Here is a 12,537-nt window from a genome sequence, read left to right on the forward strand (position 1 = left end):
TGATCTGGGCGTATCGCATCACCCCCACTGGGACGAGGTACAGTCCTTTCCAGATTCTTAGAGGAAGAGACCCATTTACAAAGGACAATTTGGCGTGGAAGGAGAAGACCGTGACCAGCAAGTGGTCTCCGGCGGTAGTACAAGCAAATTTAGAAAGGGCCCAGAGAATATATTCGGAGCACTACAATAAAAGGAGGAACGTAAAGGACACACAGTTGGAAGAAGGAGAATGGGTGAGAGTCAAGCTGGCCACACTTCAACGAAAAGGGGACAGTAAATACAGCAGGCCGCTCCAAGTTAGAGAGGTTCTTGGCCGAGCAGCTAGGTTGAGCGACGGGAATGTATGGTCCCAGGATCGCATGGCTAGATGTAACAAAATAGTGCAATGGGCCCCGGAGGCGCGAGAACCAGTAGTGATGGACCAATGCACATCGGGAACTGATACAGACAAACAGGAAGGAGAAGTGGAAAGCACGGAACTAGGATTGGAACAAGAAGGCGGAGGTACCCCACGTGCGAACATATCAAGACGAGTAGAGAAAGAGCCGGTGGACAGGGAGAGATCGGTTGTCCACAAAGATAAAGAGGCGGAGTCCCTAACCCTGGGTGAGAAGGAAGCAACATCCACTCCGGTAAGGTGCACCAGAGGTGGGCGATTGGTGGTGAGACCCTCCAGATTCAGGGACTATGAAATGGCTGATGGACTCTGAAACCACTACAGGCTAAGTTACTTGATTGAACAAAAAAGGGGAGTGTGGCGGTTCAGAAGGAGGGACACTGACAACTGTGTGAGGTAAGCGAGGCTTTATTTTTATGAAAGTTTTCTTCTTTCGCTGGGACCTCCTCTCTCTTGCTAAGGTGGCGGGATCCAAGGTTGCCGCTAGGTCTCTGGCTCGACGGGGACTTGCTCTGCCGTCTTCCTCCTCCTCTTCTCGGTCTCGGGCCGGGTTCCACCGCCACATAGAAGATAAGAAAGAGAGAGGCTCTCAGGGTTACTGGTCCTGCCTTCGGGGTTCCCTTTGGGGTGCAAAAGTGCTAGTCTTATTTACAGTGCAGAGGTAAGTGAGTGGGGGGGTTCGTGAGGGAGTGCTTTACAGGGAGGGTTTTGGGATGGTCAACAACTCTATACACTATTTACACGGCGCCTCCCGCCTTCCCCACCAGCCTGCTACCCGGTCACGCACCTGGGATAGCCACACTCCTCTTCCTCCTCTTCTCGGGAGTGTGGCTGGGCGCAGAGCGATATCGCGGGCCTCCTGGCGCCGCTCCTCCGAGTTCCTTCGCGTCTTCTTACTCCGTTCTGGTCTCTCGTTCCTTCTCTCCGTCCTGGGCGTCCTCCTCAGTTGTCTCCGTCCTCGCGGTGTCGAGCACCCTCGGTTCAGCGTCTTCCGGGTATATGATCTCTCCGCCTTGCCATGCGTCATCAGGGGGCGTGGCCCTCCGACCCCAGCCGCATTCGCCGAGGTTGACCAGCACGTCATAGGGGGGCGCGTCTTCCCTTTCCTCGTCCGTCTGATTAAAGGCGCAGTCCTCCCGGGTCCACCATTCGTCTGTCTCCGTTCCCCAAGCAGTCTGTGACAGAGAAGGGGCGTGAGAGCTATTAGGGGTCCACCAATCCACCGCAAACCCCTCCACCCTGCTACAGGGAGATATGTAGAGTCGCCGCTCTAGTCGTTCACGCTACGTAATGACGTGGCGTGAACAGCGGCCATCTTGGGGATCACGCTTCCCGAGCGCGATCATTCTGGCGCTGGAGCTGTGTGCTGTGAACACGCTCTGCGCTCTGTGTGCACGAATTAATTAATAAATATCTTTGCTATCACCTACTAAGGCCTCTGTCCTTATATACAATTATGCATCCTTACAAAAAATAGCTTGTGATTCCACATTTAAGTGTATTTGGGAGATTCTGTGATTGAAAATAAATCCCACTTTGTGAATGTATTTTAATGTCAATAATTCATATTAAACCTGAAATAAACGTGTATCCATTGGCTGAATTAAATAACACAATAAGCTGGAGCAGGGTAGTGAAATGCCAAACACTAAAAATGTGAATGATTTGCTCTTTCTGGCCACACCTCTGACCCCGCCCACTAAGCTAATCCTCGGGGTTGTTCCCGCGCCCTGATCTCCGCCCACAGTTCCCCTACCTTGCTCTCCCCACTTCGACCACTGAATAGCTATCAACATAAGCCTACCATAACAAAAATTTAATGAGTCCTTGTGAACGTAACTGGTGCTCATATAAAGCGCTCCAGTCCATTCGGGTCGGGTTCGCGCTATATAAATCTACAAAATAATAATGTCACTCATGACAAGTACGTGACATGTACATGTCTCAAACGTACGCGCACTCCAAACTTGGAAATGTCACTAATAAGGCTCCTAAAAACTTGGCAGCTATGTTAGACATTTACCGCACTATTTTAATGGGTCCTAGTTTCATTTTCTACCTGATTCTAGTCACAATACGAATAGTTGTAACGTATTTTACCGGGTCCTGGTCTCATTTTCTACCGGATTCCAGTCACGTTACGGACAGTTCTAACGCTTTCGCCGTTACCTCTCGTGACGCGGACCTGTTCAGAACTACTGGCCCTACTCCCTCCCCTTCGATTAAAGCACGAGAGCGCTCACAGCAAATCAACACTTCAGGATTCTAAATGCGCACCGAGATTGGCTGGCGTGGCCACAATGCCCCAATCCGAGATCACGGTAGATGTACCGCCCATTCAAAGATGACATCACGAATACATTTGGCTTTGGAATTCATTACAGTGTGACCCGGAAGTGCTCAAACTAGTGGCATCCGCTGAAACGATCAGTTATTGATGGTGCATGATGCAGGTATGACGTTTTGTCCGTGTAAGTAGCGGACAGGTGGTCGCTGTAATTGGGAACGCTGACACTCACTGGAGGTCTTTGAATTTCCATGTTCAGCTGTCTACCCTAATCGAATATTTAGATCTAGAAATAACACTTACTGTAATATTATTCTTAAACTGTGGTGAGGATTGAATAATTAATTTCCCCGTTTCTCAACAAACCGGTTCCATTGTTAGACAAAATACTTACGCCGGCTGACGCGTGCTAGGGCCGGTAGGAGTTATTAACAAGCGGAGAAATTATTGTTGCATAGTGCTGAACTTGTTCCACAACGCAACTGTTTCTGGGGCAGCGTGGTATCCCTTCTAGCGAGATACCATGTCAAAAAGGAAGATCATCCTGGAGTCATTCTGGACTCATCTGATGATTACAGTCAGGCTATTCCTGCAATTATCTGGAGAAGTCATCCCAAGCCATCCTGAAGTATGCCTGTAGGACAAAAAATATAAATGTGATGACGAACCTAGACTCATCACAAAAACTACAGTAGGCTGGTGTTCTGATGACTTCTACTGGCAGGGAGTGATTACCTTTTACAACTCCACGAATACTAATTGACAACTTCAGGATGGAGAATTACTCCAGGATGGGTTCTAGCTAATTTAAAGATGACTGTCAATTATTCCAGGATGATCCTATAACCGCTCCAGGATGGAAGTGGATTACTCTGGAATGATCCCATGACAATTTCTGGATGAGTGTGGATTATTCCTGGATGATCCTATGACAGCTTCAGGATGGCTATTGATTACATCAGACTGGCCCCATTATATTTTCAGAATGAGTGTTGATTACTCTAGGATGACGTGGTGAAAGGGAGGCATGTTTTTGTCCTTGATATTTGGATTTAAGCGGGGACTCCAAGACAAGTTCATTTTCACGGTCTGATGCATCATTTTTAGTTGTGGATTTTTGATGAAGGACACTAGCCATCCCTGCTAAAAGGGCCAGGTTTTCAAGTTTCTGCAAATTCATCCGCGAACTTGCATCACCAGGCTGAGAAGTTGTGCTTTCAGCATGAGCTTTGTTACCAACTCTTATATAATCCAGTCCACTCTGCTTGGCTTTTTTGTCCTTGCATCTTTTCTATGCAATTTCTTCCTCTTGTAGTTCGCGTAACACCCTCTTAAGTCTACCAGCGCTTCCCCGATTGCCACAGTCCATTAACATCTGCTTTTTCTCCAGTGCCCTTTGAAGTAACACCCGTTTTAGACCCTCTGTCGTGCCAGAATAGCTTGCAATTATCTCTTGAAAAATATCCTGAATCATTAAGACACTGTTTCTTCACTAAAAAAAAGCAAGAGAAAAAAATATATATTTACATATAAACTTCAAAACTGAAAAGAACACATTGACCACTTGCAATATATATTCACGCTCTAGCCATAATATATAAATAAAGAGGTATTGATAATAAAGGACAAATGTACAATCTATCCATAACCAAGTAAGTAAGTTTTCCTTAATAGACAGTACACATTGTAAGCCTGAACTTGAACCTCCTGAAAAAAGTTGCCTAAATAAAATAGTTTATCCAAAAATGGCTGCCTTATAGTAGTGCCACAAGCTAAACGTTTCAGTCCTTTTCAAGTGTTACATTTGTATCTGGGGAGCAATCCAAGGCATATGTGGGGACATGCATGTTCATTTTTACTGTCCATTATTGGATTAATTAATCACAAATGTAGGTTTTTACGTAAACAGGTTGGTAATTTGTACCGTTATCCTGCAGTTGCAGACTTATTATAAAGGTTTACTTATTGTGCTTACCAGATGATTGGAACAGAATCATAGCTTTAAAATATCTCTCTTCGGTGATTGGCCGACCAGCTTCATCTACATTTTGAACCAGCCATTTACAAAGAACTTCCCCAGGATTGTCCAAAAGCAGGAAGTCACCATCTTTTCGAACACACACAGAATGATTGCAAGTGAAAAACAGGACGTTGAATGAAGCCATGATTATGTCCTGCTAGATATAAAAATCAGGAATTAGTTTGTATGTGGTTTAAGTTTCAGAGGTAAAATACAAAGCATATTGTTGTATCAAACTGATTAACAGATTTAATTGGAGAAAAGCACCCCAAAAAGTACACTGACCTGGTGCAATTTCTATCTAATATGCCTAGATATTGGACTACAAAGAAGTGTTTGGGCATGCACTGAAGGCCATTGAGGAAATTACCTAATAATCAACTTTATTTTTGGAGAGCCAGAGTGTATGCTTAGGTCTTGCTGCTCAGGACAAATAGTAATAGCATAGTAGAGGCATTATGAGAGAAATAGAAGAACTATCAATAAGTGAACTTTCACACTGGGGTTTGTGACGGGAAATCAAGTTACCTATCCCCACAGATGCATAGAGAGTCAGATGCCTGCTACCCTCTGCCCACCGGCACCCCCAACATGAAAGGACAAGCGTTAAAAATGCAATAGGTTTCACCTTTTATTAAGCTAAAGATATTAGCTTTGCTAGTAGTATTGTACGTTAACTGTGCAATATGTAATGGCTTTATAAATGAAACAAAAGGCATTACAATGGCAAATACATAAAGCAAAAGCATTGGCATAGCCAATAGGTCTCCCCTCTGGGACCTTATAAGTGTTTTGCCAGAGGTGTTTGGAAGTTTGGTAAGAGATGCAATTTAACATAAAGGGATCCCATACCTCGTTGACACATGCAGTACCCGCAGTTCAAACGAGAAAAGGGCATGGGGAAACCTCTTATAAGATCTCAATCAATGGGGAAGGCACACGTTACTGCAACTTGTGCATGCTTTCACCTTATAAATATTTAACACATGATCTGAGGCAGTTGAATGCTAGAAGCGAGAAGGGAGAGAGCGCGCAAGGGGAGAGAGCGCGCAAGGGGAGAGAGAGCGAGAGATATTAATGTGATTTATCTCAGGGCTCGATCCCTCTGCATCAGTACTTTAGCAGTAGGTCAGGTTGTAACTGGATAATATATGGCTGGGATCGATAGTGGCAGATGTAACAAGACCTGCTTCATTTTTACAGAGATCTTAGCGGTCAAGGTAAATTAGCGCAAACAGGGAATACGTAATTGGCCCTGTCTCAATAATATATACAAACGAGTTAAAAACATTGCATGCACATGGACCGAAACCAGAATGATAGCCTGTTTTGCGAAAGTAGATATTGCAAGATGTTGGAATGCGTCGGACTACGTTTCCTAAATAGGGCGTAAACCTCAATCGCCACAGGCAACCAGGCCTCTCAATTACACAAATAGCAAACATAATAAGGAACCAGCATTACAACGGCTAAGTTATTTGAAGCATTTATCCTTATGCTTTGAAACGCATCCATGAAAACTGCCAATGTTTTAGTAATTAAAAGTTGCAAGGACACAAGTAATGCTCAACAATATACAATATTCACATAAATAAATGTGTTTAGCCTTCTTTGATTGACAACTTTTCAGTAGATCGAAAACTGTTCCATTTGGCCGAGAATCTTGAATACACGCAGGTGCACTTGGAACCAACATGGGACCTACAATATACGGGCAGTAATTTATTTTACCTTACGGCGAAGATCTTGCTATAAAACACATTTTTTAGGCTTTTTGCAATTTTCCACAACTTACACAGGCACGCACGTACTACGTCACACATACACAGAAATACACATGCTCAAACACAAACGGTGCATATTAACAAGCAGGCAGGCTGATACAGACAAACATCAAACACACATAATACACACACATTGCAACGCAGGCATTCATTTTAACACGTACGAAGCACACACATGCAGGAAGCTGTGTCTGAATTTGCCCCCTTAATGAAAACTCGTGCTTTCCGAAAAATGAGGAAGCTGGTCTGGTATGGAAATTGAGCAGCTGGGACCGAGAGCGGAGGATCGATACTGCTCTTTTTTAACAGCTGCAGCACTTACCTGAGTATACGCTGGAATCGATGAAGGAAGTGGAGTTGGAAAAATAAAGAGACCGATGCCAATCCATCTGTCCCTTTAATGGCCATTGCACTCACGGCAGTCTTCGTTCTTGCCGCAGAACAATGACGTCACTCCCGGCGCTCCCGGATGTGCGTGGCTTTTGCCAGAGGAATCCACCGGCTTCCGGTATATGAAAAGGTGAGAGAGCTGCTCTCCATTGAGGATCTGCGGTTCGAGTCCCAGCCAGCCGGCAGACTGATGGTTTACAGTAGGTGATTTTGGCATTGTGTTCGAGGCAGCTGTGCTTTTTAAAAATGTATTTTAGTATTGTGATGGAGTGAATTCGGCAGTCACCATGACGACAAAGCTTGTTTCCCTTTGCAAGACCTATTCCTCGGGCCATGAGCAGGTCTGTCCGCAGTTGTTTAAAGAGTCTAACAATCGGATTCCACTAAACTATGTGTTTATGGAAATACTCTAAGAAGGAAGTGCAGCCTGGGGTTACAGAAAGTATCATATCACAGCAGCGCCTCCCGGCATTCCGCATTCATAAAAAGTTTGGGGGTTTGTAGGGCTTTTGGATTTTAGGGCGTACATGGTCATTTTAGGGTTGAGGGTGGGTTTGTGTTTTGGGGGGCCAGGTGTAATTTAAGGGTTTAGAGCATGTTTGGGGTGCTAGGGTTAATTTTAGGGTTTAGGGTGTGTTTGGGTTTTAGGGTACAAGGGTTAATATTGGGGTTTAGGGTGCGTTTGTGTTTGGTGTGCAAGGGTTAATTTGGGAGTTCAGGGTGTGTTTGGGTTTTGAGGTGCAAGGGTTAATTTGGGGGTTCAGTTGTGTTTGGGTTTTGGGGTGCCAGGGTTAATTTTAGGGTTTAGGGTGTGTTTGGGTTTTAGGGTACAAGGGTTAATATTAGGGTTTAGGGTGTGTTTGGGTTTGTGTGCAAGGGTTAATTTGGGGGTTCAGGGTGTGTTTGGGTTTTGGGGTGCCAGGGTTAATTTTAGGGTTTAGGGTGTGTTTGGGTTTGGGGTGCAAGGGTTAATTTGGGGGTTCAGGGTGTGTTTGGGTTTTGGGGTGCCAGGGTTAATATTGGGGTTCAGGGTGTGTTTGGGTTTTGGGGTGCAAGGGTTAATATTGGGGTTCAGGGTGTGTTTGGATTTTGGGGTGCAAGGGTTAATTTGGGGGTTCAGGGTGTGTTTTGGTTTTGGGGCTCCCAGCTGCAGGAGGTCAGACGTTTATCTGCAATTCATTGTGCAATCATCCAACAGTTTGCATTTTTCTGGAAAACTGAAACCAAAGTGGTGGCCGTGCTCTACCACTTGGATGCTAATGACAAGGGTAACTCGTCATGGAGTTCCCATTCATTTAAATGGAAATTACATTAAATGTCCAAGCACAGGCTTAGCATCCAAGTTTAAATAGACAAACAATTCCTGTTAAAATCACCAGACGCAAAAACATCTTATTGAAAACACAATAGTACCTTTGAAGTATTCAGATGCTTATTTTCAAATCACCCCAAAGTCATCAGGAACAATGTCATCTTGTAAAGTTATCGGAGAGTCATTTACAAGTCATCATCAGGAATAATGACACCTTCTGAAGTCAGCAGATACTAATTTTCAAGTCATCCTTTAATCATCACGAATAATGACACCTACTAAAGTCATCAGATACTCATTTTCAAGTCATCCTCAAATCATCAGGCTGAGCTTCTGCAGCTTGCTGATGACTTCAAGAGCTTGATGATGTCTGATGACGTGTAAAGGACTTCTAAGGTAGTTGGATGATCATCCAATGACTCTGGGACGGCTTCTAAAGTAATCCTGTTTGACCTGGGTGAAGAAAGGTGATAGCGCATTTCCACCACTCGTCCAGTCACAGCTCCTTTTAATACCTCGCTGGAACTCGTGCTTGGGAGTTCTCTAAGCTGGACTATAACCCAAACTGAAGCAATTTTGTAAATGTTTGCTTGATGCACTGATGACAATTTTCATGTATGACCTTTGACATAAAATTGCTCTTGATGGTCATCATTGGCACGACTTGGTCCATATTGTATGTAGGTACCAAAGACTCACTGAAAATGGCTTTTCTATAACCTCCTGTGTTTCAGCATTCCTTGGGTAGCCTTTATCTACAACTCAGAGCCATGCTATACCACTCTTCCTATATAAGCTGGAATCTTGTCCCCTTTTAGGTGGTGTCCTAGGGTGTCATTCTTCGGCTGTGCCATGACTGGTGTGCTTCAGAAAACGGGTCTGTATGCGCCTTCGGTCCGGCGCTCGCTCCAGGGCCTCTTTGCAGTTTACAAACCTCCTGGCGTTCACTGGAAGTTGGTGCGAGATGCAGTGGAAACAAACCTGTTAAAAGGTAATGGGGCAAAAGAGGCGCAAGATAACCTTGTGAATATTTGGGATGGTAGAAAAACGGTCATCTGCAGTGGGTTGTTGTATAGGCGTGCATTTTATAAACAACCAAGGATAAATTATTTGTTTGAACCTGGTTTATCTTTGAATTATTTCAGATTTTTTTTTTAAAGGGCATACCTCTTGATCTTTTTGCTTTCCGGTGTAATAGCACAAGTTAAAGTGCATATATCAACTAGGAAATAACTAACACATTACTCATATAGGCATTCCAGTTCCCCATGTCACTATTCAGTCCCCATTACAACTAGGTCGACATTTTTATTATGTTCATATAGCATTACACCAATATGGCCTCAAAATGGATTGGGTGCTCAAATTGTCTAGCTCCACGTTGGAGTAGTACTCGCCCTACCAACATAATGGTATTTGCGACTAATGGTGGCAGAGTAAAGATAAGGTGATGATCAACCTTTCTCTGAACTATCATAAAGAATAAAATGTGCATTTCCACATACAGTGCCGCAACAGTAGTTTACATGGCTGACAAAAGAATGCCGCCTCTGCGGACAAGGAGAAGAGACACTACTACATCTCCTATGCACATGCTCCTCAGTACTAGAAACCCGATCCAGTTGTCCTGCAGAGCCATTACATTTTGGAAAATGGCGGCCAAAGAATTGGACAAAAAAAACAAATAAACTTGAGTGGCTTTCATACGAGCTGCCTGGACACGTTTCATTCACACTGGCACTATTTGTTCATTATTCATTACTGAACCATTTTGCACCTTTTATAAATTGCACTGATTACACAATTTACCATATCTTATCCTAACCGTTGAGGAAATTACCTCTGTGTTTTTATCTCTCGTATTTTACAAATCTTCATTTTAAATCATCTTGTATTATGTGTCTTTTCCATTTCTTTTATGATTTTTAATGAAATCAAATAAAAGTATTATTGACTTGACTTGACAGTGCCGCAACAGTAGATGTAAAACCAATAAACCATTCATATTTTTATTATATGTAATTAGACAGAAACTTTACCACGCCTCTCCTCTGCCTGTGAAATAAGTCGTAACTTGAAGTAGACAGTACTTCCTGCAATTCGGCATGCATAAGTGCAATAAAAAGGGATCTGCTTCTTGGAAAGTTGTAACTGCACCCACTCCTGCAAAAAGCAAAGGGATCCGCTTTTTGTAGAAAAAAACACCTTTGAGCCAATCCTGTGTCCAACTCGAGCTGTAATCCCAGTGTGTCTCATAAAAATAGGTTATCTCCTTGTCAGATTCAAAAATTGGTGAGGTTATGTCCCATTTAATATAAAACTATTCTTTTCCCTTAGTCATCCAAAATATCATTCAGCAATTTATCACAGTGTGTTCTAAGGTGAAGTAGGACAATGTTTTGCTCATCCCTACCTTATAGACCAGGTAATTCAAGGCCCTCTTTCTTGTGCCTCATATGACCTTGATATGTTACAGTAACTTCTCTCGCTGTATGCAATTTCTAGTCTAGTCTGGCTTCATCTATAATCTTATCACACCACGCATGATGTCCACTTTCCAAGATCACTGCTGGGATGGGAAAGTCCTCTGCATGGTATACAGAAGTATATGCTCCTCTCCTGAGTGCCTGACTGCATGCGGACCTGGTATCGTGACTTTTACTTTTCGTCCTGGTGTGTCTTTAATCTAGCGTGTGCACAGAGGCCCAGCCCTGTCTTTGATAGTGAAGGATCCTGAATCTGTATAGTGACCCAGAGACACATTGAGCAAACCCTCCGGGCAGACAAAAAAATACTGTCCCCATCTTTCTTTAGCTCACAAAGCGGTGGCCGCTGTGGATTTTGATCTTCTGTATTTGACCTGACCTTTTTATGTGTGTTAGTGAGCATATGGCCCACTGGCCCCTCTCTTGTAAAGTTCTGCTGTTATGTGAAAATCCAGAATCTGGCACGGATTCTCCTGTGTGTGTATATTGCATGCATATGTAGTGTGCATGTGGCACGTGGTGCTGTTGTAATATAACTCACTGTGTGTTTGAGTCTGAGTAATGGAAACAGTGGGATCCATTTTGGATGGCCCTGGTTTACCATGGCACAAGAGGGAGGCTGAGGATAGCTTCCCACGCAGTGAAAGTGTATTTCGTCCATTCCTGTGGCTGGAAGGTGAAGATCCTGTCACCAAAGTGAGGAGGATGGAGGCAGGGCCGCTGTTAGAAAATTCACAAATGTTTTGTTAGCAAGGGGATGCTGATTTGTTCATCCTTATCACTGCCTATGTCAATCCTACTATTTGTCTATCCCTAATTACTGCTTCACTGTGACTTATGATAGCCAGGTACAGAAATCTCACCCTGTATTATCAATGTTGTAGTGCTATTATTTGATGACCTTTCCAGTACTACCTGCTATGATAAGCATCACGTTACATATAGTCTGTGTCTGTAGAGTGGATTGAAAAGGACACTTGAAATAAAACAACCACAAACTGGTTCTGAAGTTTGAGAAAGTGGATCTACATACCCTATGTACGGAATTTGTATTAAAGTGGGATCAATACCAACCCTCTTTTATATGATTCCAAGTTATTCACGGCCAGTAAAGGAGTGCTCCTCAAAGTTCTCAAAATACCAGGACTGGTGTCTGCCTAAAAGCCAGTCTCCTATAGGTGAGGAGGCATCACCTATAGTCAATCGTTTCTACTAGAGAAGCTGACTTCCTACCTGAACTATTCAGTTTCTAGCGTGAACTGCTTGTCTCCTTATATTTACACAACAGCCCAAGGTGGGCTGCATTTAACCAGCCATGTGTAGCAGCACGGTTCAGGGCTTGATCTACTTTGTTAGCTGTATTGGCCCAACGCAGGCTCCAATTCCTTGATGTGTGCATACTGGCCCAGTTGGGCTGTGACTGCCAGGAGATAGCAGATCATCTAGGGTTGCAGTGCTTGGGCAAGTTAGGGGCTGCACCCGACCTCCTAGGTGGCCACCATTGCAACTGCACTTAATCACCGCTGGCCTCCACGATAGGTGGCTCTAAGCTGCTGAGTTCGGGCTGGAGGATGTGGGACACACTAAAGAGTGAATTCCTGCACAGTATGAAATTAGGAATAACGATTTAGGGAAAAAATAGAACTGATTGCACATTTGACTTGTGTGGAACCATAATCTGCACCTGAGACTTAATCATGCTTCTACCTACTTTTATTAGGAGACAGATCTGACTGGGTCACTCAGGTTGGAAGTAGCACGGAGAGGGGTTGGGGGTGTAGCATTGATAAGAGAATCAAGAGCCCACTAGATAATTGTGATCAGGAGTATCAACTTGTATAATGGATTGAATTGTGAAGTA

The 12,537-nt window shown here is 43.8% G+C and overlaps 2 protein-coding genes across 10 annotated transcripts in view; one reads left to right on the plus strand and one right to left on the minus strand.

Annotated features, from left to right (window-relative positions):
• The window catches only part of LOC144754367 (uncharacterized), a 110,251-nt gene extending 103,305 nt beyond the window's left edge, over window positions 1–6,946 (minus strand). The window contains exons 1-3 of one of the 3 annotated variants that reach the window (XR_013594716.1): window positions 6,811–6,946; window positions 4,660–4,861; window positions 1,932–4,176 (exon numbers count right to left, since the gene is read on the minus strand). Coding sequence is in view for 2 of the 3 variants with exons in the window: in XM_078642065.1 (XP_078498191.1) it covers window positions 4,660–4,849 (190 nt within the window). In the remaining variant the exon portion in view is untranslated. Of the gene's footprint in view, window positions 1–1,931; window positions 4,177–4,659; window positions 4,862–6,810 lie in introns of those variants that run through there. The other 2 variants (XM_078642065.1, XM_078642064.1) reach the window with 2 other exon arrangements.
• The window catches only part of TRUB2 (TruB pseudouridine synthase family member 2), a 59,831-nt gene continuing 54,236 nt past the window's right edge, over window positions 6,943–12,537 (plus strand). For 3 of the 7 annotated variants that reach the window (XM_078642062.1, XM_078642055.1, XM_078642056.1), the window contains exons 1-2: window positions 6,943–7,082; window positions 9,009–9,181. In XM_078642062.1, coding sequence (XP_078498188.1) covers window positions 6,958–7,082; window positions 9,009–9,181 — 298 coding nt within the window. In that variant the 5' untranslated portion in view covers window positions 6,943–6,957. The remainder of the gene's footprint in view (window positions 7,083–9,008; window positions 9,182–12,537) is intronic. The other 4 variants (XM_078642057.1, XM_078642058.1, XM_078642061.1 and 1 more) reach the window with 4 other exon arrangements.

Source organism: Lissotriton helveticus, chromosome 5_1 (assembly GCF_964261635.1).
Source record: "Lissotriton helveticus chromosome 5_1, aLisHel1.1, whole genome shotgun sequence".
Classification (NCBI taxonomy): Eukaryota; Metazoa; Chordata; class Amphibia; order Caudata; family Salamandridae; genus Lissotriton; species Lissotriton helveticus.